Source organism: Lepidochelys kempii, chromosome 22, assembly GCF_965140265.1.
Source record: "Lepidochelys kempii isolate rLepKem1 chromosome 22, rLepKem1.hap2, whole genome shotgun sequence".
NCBI classification, from domain to species: Eukaryota; Metazoa; Chordata; order Testudines; family Cheloniidae; genus Lepidochelys; species Lepidochelys kempii.
Genome location: NC_133277.1, coordinates 3,939,470 through 3,955,300, shown reverse-complemented (window position 1 = coordinate 3,955,300; position 15,831 = coordinate 3,939,470). Strand labels below are relative to the sequence as shown.

General features: G+C 43.4%; 1 protein-coding gene and 1 non-coding gene across 5 annotated transcripts in view; one reads left to right on the top strand and one right to left on the bottom strand.

Annotated features, from left to right (window-relative positions):
* Window positions 1-50: 50 nt before the first annotated feature.
* Window positions 51-15,831, bottom strand: part of FAM118B (family with sequence similarity 118 member B) — a 28,475-nt gene continuing 12,694 nt past the window's right edge. For 2 of the 4 annotated variants that reach the window (XM_073321134.1, XM_073321135.1), the window contains 6 exons: window positions 14,733-14,816; window positions 9,802-10,054; window positions 8,457-8,684; window positions 6,433-6,561; window positions 4,733-5,018; window positions 496-1,128 (listed from right to left, as the gene is read on the bottom strand). In XM_073321134.1, coding sequence (XP_073177235.1) covers window positions 1,043-1,128; window positions 4,733-5,018; window positions 6,433-6,561; window positions 8,457-8,684; window positions 9,802-10,054; window positions 14,733-14,809 — 1,059 coding nt within the window. In that variant the 5' untranslated portion in view covers window positions 14,810-14,816 and the 3' untranslated portion in view covers window positions 496-1,042. Of the gene's footprint in view, window positions 1,129-4,732; window positions 5,019-6,432; window positions 6,562-8,456; window positions 8,685-9,801; window positions 10,055-14,732; window positions 14,817-15,831 lie in introns of all 4 variants that reach the window. The other 2 variants (XM_073321137.1, XM_073321138.1) reach the window with 2 other exon arrangements.
* TRNAI-AAU (transfer RNA isoleucine (anticodon AAU)) lies at window positions 11,757-11,830 on the top strand. Its single transcript has one exon. It is a non-coding gene; the product is annotated as a tRNA-Ile (tRNA).

Genomic DNA, 15,831 nt, shown 5'->3' with positions numbered 1-15,831 from the left:
AGGTATATAGATAGCTTGCACCCTAATCAAATGAATCAAGCCAAAGCAGCTAAGTGCAAAGCAGGCTTTTAATACACCTTCAACATACAAAATACTGTACAGTGTAAAGAAAAGACTAGAAAACTAGAGCTTCAAGTAATAAAAACGGCTCAAGTTTCATTTCATTGAAATGTACAGAATACAAAAGTACAAGGTATGAAACTGCCGAGGCCGCTGCTGTTCAGATGGAGAGAAACTCTCCTAGCAGACACTGCAATCTTGAGGGACAGGAGGATATCACAGCCGCTGTGTAAACTACAAGTAGTCTTCAACAGCCAGGACCTTCCAACTGGGACTCTGAAGCCTTAGTTTCTAGCTGGTTTTAGAATGGCATGATCCCTGCTGAATCCCAGTTGCTTAAGAACCGGGCACGGAAAAGGTGAGAGTCTTCATTTTCCCTGTAAACTGACTGAGGTTCACAGACCTCTGCCGTAGGTGCCAGGGTCTTTAACTCAGATTAACCAGTAGCACAATCAGTTGAGCTGCAGGGGTAGATGCTCAGGTGCTGCACCCTGTGTAAAGTTAAAATATCCTTTCCAACAGGTCTAGGGCAGTATTTCACTCATCCTAATTAAATGGCTCACAGCACCCCCAAGTGCTAATTTTGATCCTACCAGTACCAGTGATCAGCTGTAGCCCCTGGAAGAAGAAGAGTAGCCTATGCTCCCTCCTGTGTAAGTGTTAATTTGTGACCAAAAAGCAGTTTAAAGGCTGCTTGCACCTAATCTGTGGCCCTGGCGAACCTTCAGTGAAAGCTGCTTTCGATTCCATCCCTCCAGAGTCAGCCAGGTGAGGAACACGGATGGATGGTTGTGAAGCAGTGTGTTCAGATCCAGCACTGCTGGCATATCGCAAAGCTGCCACTACTTGTTTCTCCACGCACAAGCAGCAGCTACCCTTAGCACCTCTGGGGGAGGGATTCCCCCCTCTGGACATATGCTACTGGAGTGCTGCCCTGCAGGTTAGGCAAATGGATTATCAGTTTCGCTATGCTACTTCCTCTCTAGTTTAAGAGCTTCGTAAGTTCCATACCTTTTATTTCAGCCTGGGCTGTAGAAGAGCCATTTAGCTGTCCTTCAGTGGGCAGACCTGGGGAACAGAGAAGATACCATTTAAGACATGTTATTTGGTATGGCTACAGCCAACTAGAACCCCAGGAAACAAAACCTGAAGCAGGGAACAATCCAAGGGAACTCAACATTTCCTGCTCCTGCTGTGGTAGTTTCTCCCCCCACCCCCAAGTGCAAGAGTGGGGAATGAGTAGTTTGGAAGTTGCACCTTGGAAGGGAAGAATCCACCTTACATCTCAAATAGAGACCAGAAGGGTAGTGTAGGCTGCATGAGCAGCCACTGTTCACACTGGGAGCTCACATGTAGAATTCAGAACTACAAAGGTGACCAGTAAAGGAAACTGCTTGGCTTGTGTGTCTGGTGTTTTGATGGCTAAAGGCCTGAGGTACTTTCAAACAATCTGCTTTCCACTTAGAAATGGAGGTCCTCTGTCTAGACTGCCAGCATGACTGGAGAGCTAGGGAACAGAAGCACGCAGAGAGAAAGCTGAGCTGTTGGAAGGGAAAAGGGCTTGTTACAGAAGGGGGCAATACACGGCACTGTTTCTATAGGCAGAGCTCATAAGAACATAAAAGGCCATACTGGGTCAGATGAAGGGTCCATCCAGCCCAGTAACCTGTCTCACAGTGGCCAATGCCAGGTGCCCCAGAGGGAGAGAACTTAACAGGTAATGATCTAGTGATCTCTCTCATGCCATCCATCTCTACCCTCTGACAAACAGAGGCTAGGGACACCATTCCTTACCCATCCTGGCTAATAGCCATTAATGGACTTAACCTCCATGAATTTATCCAGTTCTCTTTTAAACACTGTTATAGTCCTATCCTTCACAACCTCCTCAGGCAAGGAGTTCCACAGGTTGACTGTGTGCTGAGTGAAGAACAACTTTTTGTTTTAAACCTGCTACCCATTAATTTCATTTGGTGGCCCCTAGTTCTTACATTATGGGAACAAGTACATAACTTTTCCTTATTCACTTTCTCCACACCACTCATGATTTTATATACCTCTATCATACTCCCCCCCCCCCTTAGTCTCCTCTTTTCCAAGCTGAAAAGTCCTAGCCTCTTTAATCTCTCCTCATAGGGAACCCATTCCAAACCCCTAATCATTTTAGTTGCCCATTTCTGAACCTTTTCCAATGCCAGTATATCTTTTTTGAGATGAGGGGATCACATCTGTACGCAGTATTCAAGATGTGGACATACTATGGATTTATATAAGGGCAATAAGATATTCTCCATCTTAGTCTCTATCCCTTTTTTAATGATTCCTAACATCCCGTTTGCTTTTTTGACTGCTGCTGCACACTGCGTGGATGTCTTCAGAGAATTATCCACGATGACTCCAAGATCTTTCTCCTGATTAGCCCCAGCTAAATTAGCCCACATCATATTGTATGTATAGTTGGGGTTATTTTTTTCCCCAATGTGCATTACTTTACATTTATCCACATTAAATTACATTTGCCATTTTGTTGCCCAATCACTTAGTTTTGTGAGATCTTTTTGAAGTTCTTCACAGTCTGCTTTGGTCTTAACTATCTTGAGCAGTTTAGTATCATCTGCAACTTTGCAACCTCACTGTTTATCCCTTTCACCAGATCATTTATGAATAGGTTGAATAAGACTGGTGCTAGGACCGACCCTTAGGGAACACGACTAGTTACCCCTCTCCATTCTGAACATTTACCATTTATTCCTACCCTTTGTTCCCTGTCTTTTAACCAGTTCTCAATCCAAGAAAGGACCTTCCCTCTTATCCCATGACAACTTAATTTATGTAAGAGCCTTTGGTGAGGAACCTTGTCAAAGGCTTTCTGGAAATCTAAGTACACTATGTCCGCTAGATCCCCCTTGTCCACATTTGTTGACCCTCTCAAAGAACTCTAATATATCAGTATGACATGATCCCCCTTTACAGAAACCATATTGACTTTGGAACAATTTATGTGTTTCTATGTGTCTGACCATTTTATTCTTTACTATTGTTTCAATTAATTTGCCTGGTACTGACATTAGACTTAACAGTCTGTAATTGCCAGAATCACTTCTAGAGCCCTTCTTAAATATTGGCATTACATTCGCTATCTTCCAGTCATTGGCTACAGTAGCTGATTTAAAGGACAGGTTACAAACCATAGTTAACAGTTCTGCAATTTCACATTTGATTTCTTTCAGAACTCGTGGGTGAATGCCATCTGGTCCCGGTGACTTGTTACTGTTCAGTTTCTCAATTAATTCCAAAGCCTCCTCAGGGACACTTCAATCTGTGACAATTCCTCAGATTTGTCACCTACCACCTACAAAAGACAGCTCAGGTTTGGGAATCTCCCTAACATCCTCAGCTGTGAAGACTGAAGCAAAGAATTCATTTAGTTTCTCTGCAATGACTTTATCGTCTTTAAGTGCTCCTTTTGTATCTCGATCATCCAGGGGCCCCACTGGTTGTTTAGCAGGCTTCCTGATTCTGATGTACTTAACACTTTATTACCTTTTGAGTTTTTGGCTAGCTGTTCTTCAACTCACTGCATCATCCCTTGCCTTGTGTACCACCCTCCCATGTTTGCTGACTTCAGGGATTCCCTGCCATTCATTCCCCCCTCCTCAGCTTTGTTCTCTTCCCCCACCATTAGTTCCTGTCTCTCAGGCAACATTTTAAACTATGAGGACAACAGGCACAGCTGGTATGGGGGTGTTCTGCTGGAAGGTGGTAATGGCTGCCCCCCGGGATTCTTTGATTTATAGACAACTAGAGTTATGTCACAGATATACAAACACCATGAAGTTGAGTGTCGGGCGTTGCTTTGCTCAGGCAACAAACCTCAGGGACTAACAAGTTTCTCCTCCCCACTGGAATGTTGGGAGACTCAAAACACCCTTCAACCATGCTGTCTGAGCATAAATTGGACTTGCCAGCTATCCTTCAGCAAGTCAGTTCCTTTCCCTGATAGTTCTAAAGGGTAAATGCAAAAAGCCAAAAATTTGGCCTTTTATACATCAAACCATCAGTAAGAGGCACAAGCTGGTTTATTTTAAGTCATTTGCAGGTCACTTTTAACAGCTCAAGCAATCCAGCTGCAGAGTGTTCCATCCCTCATTTTACCGAAGGTGGAGAGCGGAAGGAAAAGATGACTGCTATAAACAAACCAGAGATCATGTTTGATGTGTAGGAGATATGGTACCCAAGCAACAGTACCAATAGCAACCTACTGCAGTTCAACTTAACCAGCACTAAAGTGACACAGCTTCCCACCTGCATTACATCAGCAGAATAAATTTGGGGAGAACAAATGATTCAACGAGCAACAAAATGTGAAAAAGGCACCTAGTATGCCGAAGGAATAGATCAACTAAGAAGCAGGCACAAGACGAGTGTTCTAAAATCTTCAATAATTCAAATCTTCTGTGAACTGGTATTTTAGTGTCACTGAGGGAGTAGAGAAAGGGGCAGTAATACCTGAATGAGATTCAAGGCTGAGAATGGGCAGCTTAGGCTTTACTATTATAAAAACCCCTTCAGAGCTAGCTTAGCTATCATATTTAAACACAGAAGCCCTTGTTGAAGTGGCTTGGAGAGACGAGGTGATGCATTATTCAGGACAGCCCATCACTCCATGTACCTGTTCGATCCCGTGTGGAGATCTCACTTGTCAGCCTCTCAAAGTAGTCAGGTAAATCTGTGTATTCGTTTCCATATGAAATGACTTTAATCCCTTTATCCAGCATGTTTTCACGGAGCTTCTTAAACTCATCCACATCTCCCCTCCGCACAAGCATGAAGTGTTCCAGGTCTGATTTGTGCTTCACAGCTTCTAGGAAAAGGGCCTGAAACGTGGTGTCATCAACAGTCCAGCCACAGCCCAGGAACAAGAATGATTTGTTTTCATACAGCTTCTGGATCTCCCGCTTTGAAAAGGAAAGATAAAAGTATCTTAGCAGTTCGGGCAGGTTTTATTGCAGCCATCACAATGTGCAAGTTACACACTATTTGCCTTGTACCAATTAAATAATTGTAAAGAGCCTGGCATGTAAACATCACAAAATTTAAATTAGGAACTCTAACAATAACTGAACTAGCCCATGGCAACTCATCCATTCATCCGAAACAGATTCACCCTAAACTCCCTATCTTCTAAGTACAGCCTAACTTCTTTGTGCCCAGCTGTATACATTTAGCCATATTAAAACTGCTTGCACCCATTTTACCAAGTGCTCCAGATTGCTCTGTGTTGGTGACCTGTCCTCTTAGTTATTGACTAATCCCCTAATTTGTGTGTCACCAATAAAAATGTTACTAATGTAGGACCAAGAACCAATCCCTGCAGAAACCCCTAGAAACACCTGCTGAACCATAATTCCCCATTTACAATGACCTATCAGTTAGCCAGCTTTTAATGCATTTAAGTGTGCCATGTTAATTTTATATAGTACTAGTTTAATGAAAATGTCTTGTGGTAACCAGTCAAATGCCTTACAGAGGTCTGTCCATTACATCTACAATATTACTATTATCAACCAAACTCGGTATTTTGATGAGGTTACAAGTTAGTTGGACAGGATCGATTTCCATATACCCAGGTTGACTGGCATTAATTATATTACCATCTTTTAATTCTTTATTAATCACGTCCTGTATCAGCTGCTCCATTATCTTGCCTGGGATCAACGTTCAACTGACAGGCCTGTAATCACCCAGGTCATCCCGTTTGCCCTTTTTAATACTGGAACCACATCAGCTTTCTTCCACTCTTCTGGAACCAATTTAGGAAGGTTGGCTTTCGTGGGCCTGAGAAGTTCAATCCAGACTGTCTGACCAAGAGGGGGACTTCTGGATGTTTCTGTACCCTGTAACCGAACATCCTATTCTAAATATATCCTAGTCCCACACTAAGGACAGTGTTCAACTACACACAAGATCTATAGATATTTATACGTAATAGACAGGAGGTAGGAAACATTGATTTTATCCACAGGTCCCACCAATCCTACTCTCCAGGCAGAGAAGATTCCGTCTCTCAGGGTGACTTATCATTTTTCAGCAGAAAGTCAACACCAAGTCTGCCATGAGCAACAAGTGACAGTGAAAATGGAAACGGCTCCACCACTGAGCCTTGCCCCTTTCAAGGCAACATTTTTGAACTCAATGAAATCTGAAACTTATGCTGAATCAGAAATATTTGCTGGAAAAGCCAGAACCATTACCCCCAACAGATGAAGAGAAAAGCCAAACAAGCACAAGACCGTAGATAAGCAAAGCATTCTCGGCTTGGGTGTCTTGGGGGGAGGGAGGAGAGAAGGGCACAAGCAGGCTGAAGCTCACCATAACCTCTGTATTGCGCAGGACATTCTGATACCCGGCTGGATGAAGCACTATTCCACAGGGGTTTGTGTAAACTCCATGGATATGCAAGACACTGAGCTTCCTTTTTTCTTGTGCCCACTCCAACACCTGCACAAAATAAACACAGCCTGGGGGATATCCGCAAGAAGTGCCCATCTGTTTGGGTTCCTGGGCAAGTCAGAAGTGAGCGGGGGCAGAGTGGGCCATTACTTGAAGTCTTCATTTGTCAAATCTCACATTCCAGGAATTAAACTGGAAAGGAACATTCCTTAAACTCCCGAGGAGGTGAGATGCAGAGAAATCCCCGTGCATGTGAAGAAAACAAACCCAAATCATCTGCAAGGCATCTAAACCACAGGAGGCCAGTGCTTATCCAAAGCCTATCAAGGGTCAGCTTGGGCCATTTCTCCATAGGGGAGCCAGATGCTCTTCCCAGGCTCCTTACTGCAGGTCTTGCAATCATAATTTTTCAGTAATTGCTTCAAGTTATTAACAGCATGTAGCTTTTCAAGAGCATACTGAATTTCAGTCTATTTGAAAAGTTAACTTCTCCTTCACGTCCCTACGCTCATGAGTTCTGGATACAGCTTGTCAGACTAAAGTGAGGCCACAATGCTCATTTGCCCCAGAGGTTTGTCCTCGTCACCCACTGTTGACAGGAAAAGGTGGAATCCTGACTCAGAACTCAGCAAGGAAAGGATAAAACAAGCTATTTGACCATTATTTTAATACGCATTTCTCTTAAATCTACATGTTTATTCTATTTCCAATTTAGACTCAAAACAGTTTTGAGAAAGCTCAGCAGTTTAGCCTTTGTATGCTTCAACAAAAAATCCTTATCACATTTACCATGTTTGCAAATTCATTCCTATGCAGCTCATCTCCTTATTTAATCCTGCGATGACTGAGAATGCTACATTTGTATCATTGCAAATATATCCAACAGTACAGACTGGGAGGTCATGTCGGAGACTGGAGTTTAGAAATGTGATTAAGCTGTGGTATATTTTACGTAGTGATTTTTTTCCCCATTATGTCTAACTATTCTCACTATTTCTATAGTCCCTGCAGCGTGCTTGGCACTTTATGGACAGCATGGAGAGCAGATTCTTGCCAAAGATCTGAACTGACAATGTAAGGATCAGGAATAGGATGCAGAGTGCCAAGTGACTGAGTGGTGTAATTTAGAATCTGCTGTTGGTTAAAGTAATATAAAGTTAGGATTTTCTGTCTGTTGGGTGACAGATCCATCATGGGAAGGACTAGGGATCAGAAACCTTGTGGAGGAAGCAAGGAGGGACTTGGAGGAAAGTTCTGACACATGGCAAAGTGGGTCAGGGATGGGGTCCCAGGAAAAAGGGTAGGCTACGTGGAAGAAAGTAGAGATTACAGAGGAAGACAAAAAGCAACAGGGTGGATGGGAGACAAAAACAGAAAAGTAGATGGGTTAATTTGTGCAAGGCCTTGAAGGTTATGGCCCTGTGTGTATTATATATTCTATAATATACCCCAAAAGGAATGTGTTTTATCTGAAAAGACTGATCAGCTTTGTTTGGGGCATATAGCTTCCTGCATAGTTCAAAATCTTAAAGCCAAGTCCCACCTGGAGTCAAATAAAGCTGGGAGTACATTGGCAACTAAAAGCCAGGAGTCCGAAGCACTGATCAAAGCAGTACAAAAGCTGTTAAAGATGCCTGGAGGCTCCTCCTAAGTTACGAGGATGTACGCCAGCAATTACAGCACTTCTAAGGATGGACATTTGGGATGCAAGGAAATTGAAGGATGCACTGTTCTTACCTACCCCTCTCCCAGAATACTAGAGACCCTTAAACGTACAACACGAAAGATCATCCAGCCAGGTGTATTTTGTCTACCACTATAAACTGATGTCAGTGTCAACAGCATGACACATTTCACGTAGGGGCAGGATTTTCTACCGCCACTGACCTATGGCTCATGTGAACAAAGAGCAGAATGTTTAGCCTGGCTGACCCACTTTTTACCTTTTTTTCATCAGTAAGGTCGAGAGATTCAAGCTGTTTCCCTTGGTCTGCTGCATACAGTTCCAGCAGGTTATCAAAGTTTGTGGTTAATACGAGTGCTCCATTTTCCATTAAGCGAAGCACAGACTGAAGCAGCTGTTTCCCAGAATCTTCCATTTTAGACTCCAGGTCATCAAACACCTCGTATAAACAGTCTTTGAAAAACGTGGAGCGGACATTGCTAGTGCGCTGCGGAGGGAATCCAACAACCCAAGGTCAGAGTTGGGAATTTGATTTCCTGTAGCACTTTTCATACACGGGGGACAAGGGCAGTGTACAACCCTACATACATAGCCTGAATTGCTTTGCAAAGCAATGAGTTATTGGGGGGCACCGATTATGTGTAAGGCAAACAGAGTAGCAGTTACGTGATCAGAAAAGAGCTTTCAGCAGAGATGGAATTGTGACCAGGACACCCAACTGATCTCTGCCCACCCAGGCATGTCTAATATGCTCATCACGCGGAGCCAGAAGCAAGGCACCCTGCTCTTTCCTTCAAGTACAGTGGGATCTTTACTGTCTATTGAATGCTCAGGCAGGCAGAAGGGATCTAGATTTAATCATTCACAATAGAGCACTTTTAACTGCAGCACCTTTAGTGCTGCCCTTCAGTGGCAGCAGCAAGGAAGAGCACAAGGCCTGAGGTGGGATTTGAACCCACAGCCTTCTACCCAGAAGTGAGACCCACTGGCAGCCAGGCCTCCCCAAAACCCGTAACTCAGAAGCACGTTCTTCCCCAAACACAACACATCCTCAGGGCTACCCCCTCCAGCCACGCCTCTTGCGAGAACATGCTTACCCTTAAATTGCTACGAAAAACTAACATTTACTCTCTCCGGCAGCGCAAAGACAGGCTACTAAGGGAGAAGATACTTTCTGCAACACAGCTATGTAAGGAACCAGCGTATAGAGCAAGGTGGTCTCCACTGACAAACCGGCACCTGAGCCCCCAACATCACCATGTCACCCCTCACAATCATGACGTTCTGGGCCAGAGCCATCAAGCTACTGTGACTGAGGAACCATCTCACTGATCCCAGCCTGACTGGTTTGGTCTCTTGATCCTGGCACACTAAGTGGTGGGAGCAGGCACTTCATGCAACACTCTCAAACCTGAGGTTGCCCCAAGGACAGGCCCAGGACCACGGGATGAGTTTCAGAGAGCGCAATACCCAGCTTTGACTGGAAAAGTCCAGTCAGGCCCATTAGGGGCAATTGCTTTGGAGAACCCTTGGCCACCCCCCTGCTCTCAAAGCCACATTCTACACACTGAAGTTGATGAATCCTGCTGCACATGCTCACTCACCGGAGATAGTTTCTGGATAAGGTCATGGGCAACATGAACAAGGTTCTTATCTTCCTGGAGACATTTCTGAAACTTTCTGCTCTCATCCTCTTCAAGGAGATCGAAGTCAATAGCAGCATCCAGCAGGGCCTGGATTAACCCTTTCCAAGATTTCAGTGCTGGGACTTGAGGAGCTACTGCTGCACTGATCCCTGTCCCAATTACCAGAACAAGTTCCCGGGGCTTTTTGGTTTTAAGGCTTGGCAACAGTTTTCTGGAATGAGATAAGAGAGAAGCACATTTGTGCTGACATAAATGAGTGTCCCAAATGCACACATGGGTCACAGAACTTAGAGGAGACAATGGACAAGGCTGAAGGGGTTGGCATGCAGGGAGTGACAGAGTTCCCTCAAAAGACAACGCACAGTTCTACAGGCCAGTAACAGCCAGCTATAAGTATGAGATATTCACAACTTGGTCCTTTACCAGGCCTGTTAAGGCACAGTGCCCCATCACCCTGGCCAATTTCTGAAGCAGAGTAAGTCAAGTAACTTTAGTTGCAGGACAGCAGAGATCCTGGCAATTGGCCCCATTTAGAAATGCAGGCTAGAAGGATGGCTGGTATGTGGAGAGGGAGACAGAACTTTGCCCTGATAATATCAGCCACTGACAGAGTTCTTCACATTTTTGTATACATCAACTATCAGGTTCAAAATGCACTCCTTGCCCCACAGCAAAGGGGCTCCAGCGCACCTATGGGGATTCGGGAAGAGGAAATAACGTAACCCTAAGCGTGTCTGGTTCTAATTTCAAAATGGCCCAGACTCCTCCTCCTGTTTTATTTATTAAGTGACAGGGGCTCCAGTGACATCTCTCAAGACAGAAGCTCTATTTATACACAGAACAGGCCAGTGGAAGCAAAAGTTTCTTGCCAGCACACACTACTCTTTAGTGCCTCCATGGTCCAGTCTGTCATTGGCCTCTGCTGAGACTATTAAGCAAAGGGTGGCAAGAGGGATTTTTGGTGAGCCATGAGAAGGAGCAGAGTCAAAGTGTGGACCACGCAGAGCCTTACAGAGGGATTGTCTGCCCGTCCGCCCACCCCCTTACTTTGCTGGCGGTGTACCTGTACTATGTTTTAAGTCATATTTTATCAACACCCTATTGAATCACCATCACTGGTGATTACACACTAACTACAGCTGGGTTTACCCAGCAGGGGAGCCCAGGGAGCTTCAATATTACTGAGAGAATGAGCAAAGAGAAGCAACCCAAATACAAAAGGAACACAATCTGAAAACTCTTGACACTCGGCAAGGATGGGAACGTAAATACAGAAATACCTAGGGTACTTCTACACTGCAATCTCCCCCTCCACAGCAAGTCTCAGAGCCCAGGTCAACTAACTCGGGCTTGCATTATGGGGTTTAAAATAGCAGTGCAGACATTCCTGCTTGGGATCAAGCCTGGTCTCTGAGAGCCTCCCCACTCAACGGGTCTCAGAGCATGAGCAGGAACATCTACACGGCAATTTTTAGCTCAATACCGCAAGCCCAAGTTGGCTGATCCAGGCTCTGAGACTGGCTGCAGTGGGGTTTTGGTTTTGCAGTACAGACATTCCCATAGTCAGTGCCTCTGTCTCAGTGCAGGTTATGTACCAAGTTGTGTGGCTGCAGCAGTAGATTGGCCTGAGAGCTCTTTTGAGATCAGCACAGTTCCATGTGCTAGCTGCCATTTGAGAAAACAACTACTTGATCCTTTGCTTTGTGCATATGTTATTGGTTGCTATTGCAAATCTGGGTCTATTTGGTTTATTCAGAAAATTTAGGGGATTAATTCTGAACCCCAATTTTCCTGCATCATCTATAAAAGAAACAATCTTTCCCTAATAATATGGGAGTGAAATCTTAACCAGGCTTTTTTATATTTTCAGAATCCTGTTGGTTGAAATCCTGAGTATCAGAGCATGGCTGGCTGGCCAGTTAGCTCAGTTGGTTAGAGCGTGGTGCTAATAACGCCAAAGTCACGGGTTTGATCCCCGTACAGGCCACACTTTTGGGGGGAGGATAGCTCATTGGTTTGAGCATTGGTCTGCTAAACCCAGGGTTGTGAGTTCAATCCTTGAGGGGGCCATTTAGGGATCTGGGGCAAAAACTGGGGATTGGTCCTGCTTTGAGCAGGGGGTTGGACTAGATACCTCCTGAGGTCCCTTCCAACCCTGATATTCTATGAGTCTATGAGCCAAACAAAGTGACGATTCTAAGCAACAACAGCTCAGGAAAGAGATTTAGTTCCCACACTGATAAGCAGTAGGCATTTCTATCACCACATTCCTAGCGAGCCAGCCTACATGCCGAGCCTCCTCTCTGTTCATTTTAGAATTCAGCAGGGTGGAGGAAAAACAAAAAAAAAAAAAATATTTAAAAAAATAAATAAATAAAAAAACCCGAAGACCTGGATATTTTAATTGTTATTTAAATTAAGTTTTATTTCACCCACCTTCCTGCCTTCTCACAGCCAATAAATAAGTCAGGTTAGCTGAATACACTTCCTCCAACAGCTCTTCAGACAGACACTTTTCCGCAGAACCAACCCAGAGAGAACATCAAGCGCTGGCTAATATCTAAGCACACCCAGGCACCCTCCAGCATGATAGGGAGTTTAAAGAAACTGAAGCAAAGCAGATGCCCTTTTCTGCTTTGAAAGGGAACAAGTCCTGGGAATTTTCTTAATCTTAACTCCCTTGTCCTAAAGGTTAAAACATCACAAGGAACAGGATGGACTGAATTAAACCAAAGCAACTTAAATCACCAAGTGGAAAGCTTCAATTTGGTACATATTTTTGCTACCCAGTAATGAGCTATGTGGTGGTGTCTCCTGAAGTCAGAGGCCAGGTCTCAACATCTGTGATAACTGTTAGGATAGGGGTGGAGGGTGAAAAAACCTGGATTTGTGCTGGAAATCACTTTAGATAAGCTATTACCAGCAGGACAGTGGGGTGGGAATAGGTATTGTTTCATATTCTCTGTGTATATATAAAGCCTGCTGCAGTTTCCACGATATGCATCTGAAGAAGTGAGCTGTAGCTCACGAAAGCTTATGCTCTAATAAATTGGTTAGTCTCTAAGGTGCCACAAGTCCTCCTTTTCTTTTTGCGAATACAGACTAACACGGCTGTTACTCTGAAACCTGTTAGGATATAGATATTCAGGCCTGTCTGTAAAGGCCTATATTCTAAGAATTTAGGTGTATTCTTATCACTTGGCTAGTTATAAAGGTACAAAAGAAAGAATCAAAATCACTGTCTGCTGGTGTAAGGGCCTTCTCTTACTATGACAGTCTGAGGCCCTGTTCTTAGGCTAAGGCCTTTGGCTAAGCAGCAGAGGCAGCCATAAGCTAGGAAGCGAACAGTGTCATCCTCACATTCCAAACTAGTCACATTGAAATAAGGTGCTATTGGGCTATTAGGCACTATCAGAACAGGATTGTATTCCTATCACCTCCAGAGAAAGGGAAGTGCCTAGAAAATGTAAAAGAAAACTTAGTTTGATAGCATCCTGTCTGGCAAGAACTCACTTATCAATAGCTGGGATGTGAAATCCTCACTTCTGTATTGTCTTGTCATTATAGTTCCCACTTTGCTATTGACAGGTTTCAGAGTAACAGCCGTGTTAGTCTGTATTCGCAAAAAGAAAAGGAGTACTTGTGGCACCTTAGAGACTAACCAATTTATTTGAGCATGAGCTTAGAGACTCATGAAAGCTCATGCTCAAATAAATTGGTTAGTCTCTAAGGTGCCACAAGTACTCCTTCACTTTGCTATCGTTTGTCTGTATAATCTCTCTGGTTCTGTGATTGTTCCTGTCTGCTGTATAATTAATTTTGCTGGGTGTAAACTAATTAAGGTGGTGGGACATAATTGGTTACATAATCATGTTACAATATGTTAGGACTGGTTAGTTAAATTTCAGGAAAATGATTGGTTAAGGTATAGCTAAGCAGAACTCAAGTTTTACTATATAATCTGTAGTCAATGAGGAAGTGAGTGGGTGTGGGTGGGAGGGGATGGGAACAGGGAATGGGGGTGTGGAAATTGGAATCATGTTTTGCTGAAGAGGGGAAATGGGAATGGGGGTAAGGAAATTGGAATAATGTTTGGCTAAGGGCAGGAATGGGAACAGGGACACAGGTGTAAGGCTCTGTGGTGTCACAGCTGGGAAGGAGGATACTAAGGAAGGAAACTGGAATCATGCTTGCTGGAAGTTCACCCCAATAAACATCGAATTGTTTGCACCTTTGGACTTCGGGTATTGTTGCTCTCTGTTCATGCGAGAAGGACCAGGGAAGTAAGTGGGTGAAGGAATAAGCCCCCTAACAATAACTTCAACAGTCTCTTGCACCCAGGAGCATAGCCCCTGGGTCCCTCACAGGATCAAGCCTTTAATACAGTACAAGAGCTATTGTTCCACACTTATAAAGCTTTACCTCCGCAGTTAGATTCTCCCCCCAGCTGAGTCCTCCTTTATATAGGAAAGCAGCCTTTCACTTAATTTTTGATAGAGGCTCATGGACTCAGTATATTTATTATCTCTTAAAACATTTAAATAAAAAATAAGTAGGCTTTAACACATTTTGTATTAAATTCAGATTTTAAACAGGTTTAGATTTAAAAAATAATTAAAATAAATTGGATTTATATCAAAATATAATTTATATAAAATCTGATTCCCCCCTCCCAAGAAACAGATTTTTATCCACACAGACAAGAAAACAGTGGTTATAATGAATTGCTGAAGACAGCATACATTGTCAGACAAGCACTGGAAAGATCACTGAGTCTTAGTGCCAGATGTCACACCCTTTCTAAAATGAATGCAGTGTCATGGAAAAAAAACTCTCTTCATTTCCCTCTTACTAATATTTCCATGTCAATGTAGTAGAAGTAAGTTTACCTGGGCTTTTTCGGAGGTGGTGTTCCATCCACCAACAGCGTGTCTTTATCCAAGTTCACACTCACTGTAGAAGCCATCCAGTTTCTGTAGCAGACAAATTTACAATAAGCAAAATTAATACATGCTATCTGATCTGGAGCAGGCTAAATAACTAACTTTGTAAAGGAAGAACAAATATTTAGTCTCATTATCTTTATCACATCATTTTTTGGCTAAGGACTGCACTATTCTGGATTCTGCACTTCAGCTCCAACCTAGTTGCTCATCTTTACTGAGCCAAAAACTTATTATTTTTAATGAAGTTTTGCAAAGTATCCAGGAGACTATTCTAATGACTGCTGATCACAGTTTCAAACTCCCCATTAGCTAACATATCCTCTCAGAAGCTTAAAAATATGAATTCCTTACCAGCTCCACCCTCTAACATATTTCACCCAGGTTCAATAGCTGAAATTAACATGGTTGATTAGGTTTTAAAAAGCATCCATACTCATTGTGCCATTGCCTTATCACTCCTGATGCCAGCCTGGCACTAGGATTGCCTCTTCTCCCCTGCAGCTGTGCAGCAGACCTCCCCCAAGGTACTAGCATTGGCATCAAGGCAATAGCTCATTTCTAGTCAAACACCTTCATTTTACCTTGCCCACTCATCTTGGTTTGTTGGCCTGCATCCTTGGGCAAGGTTGGCACCTCTGAGAACCATATTTGATAGAAAACTTGCTGCTCCAGGGCCAGCAGAAGCAAGCACAAAAGATTTTTGTTGACTTTACAAAAGAGGCTATTGTGGATTTCTTTTTATTCTTCAGTGATGTGTAAATGATCATATTCATTATATATCTAGACTCCAGAAGATTTTCCATGCTGACAATTTAAATGTCAAATTATATACCTGAAAACCTTTGTCAATACCCCTTCAAATGAAACCCTTGGTCAGGAGAATTGCCAGTATATTTCTCCTATTACTAAGCCAGCCCCTCCGGATCAAGACTGTTCCAAAGGGAAAGAGAGGGTATATCTCAGTCTCTATTGCCTTCTCAGTCATAGGCCATCTCAAAGGGGCCAGCAAGATTCTAGTTTGTGCTAAATGCAATGGTCATTT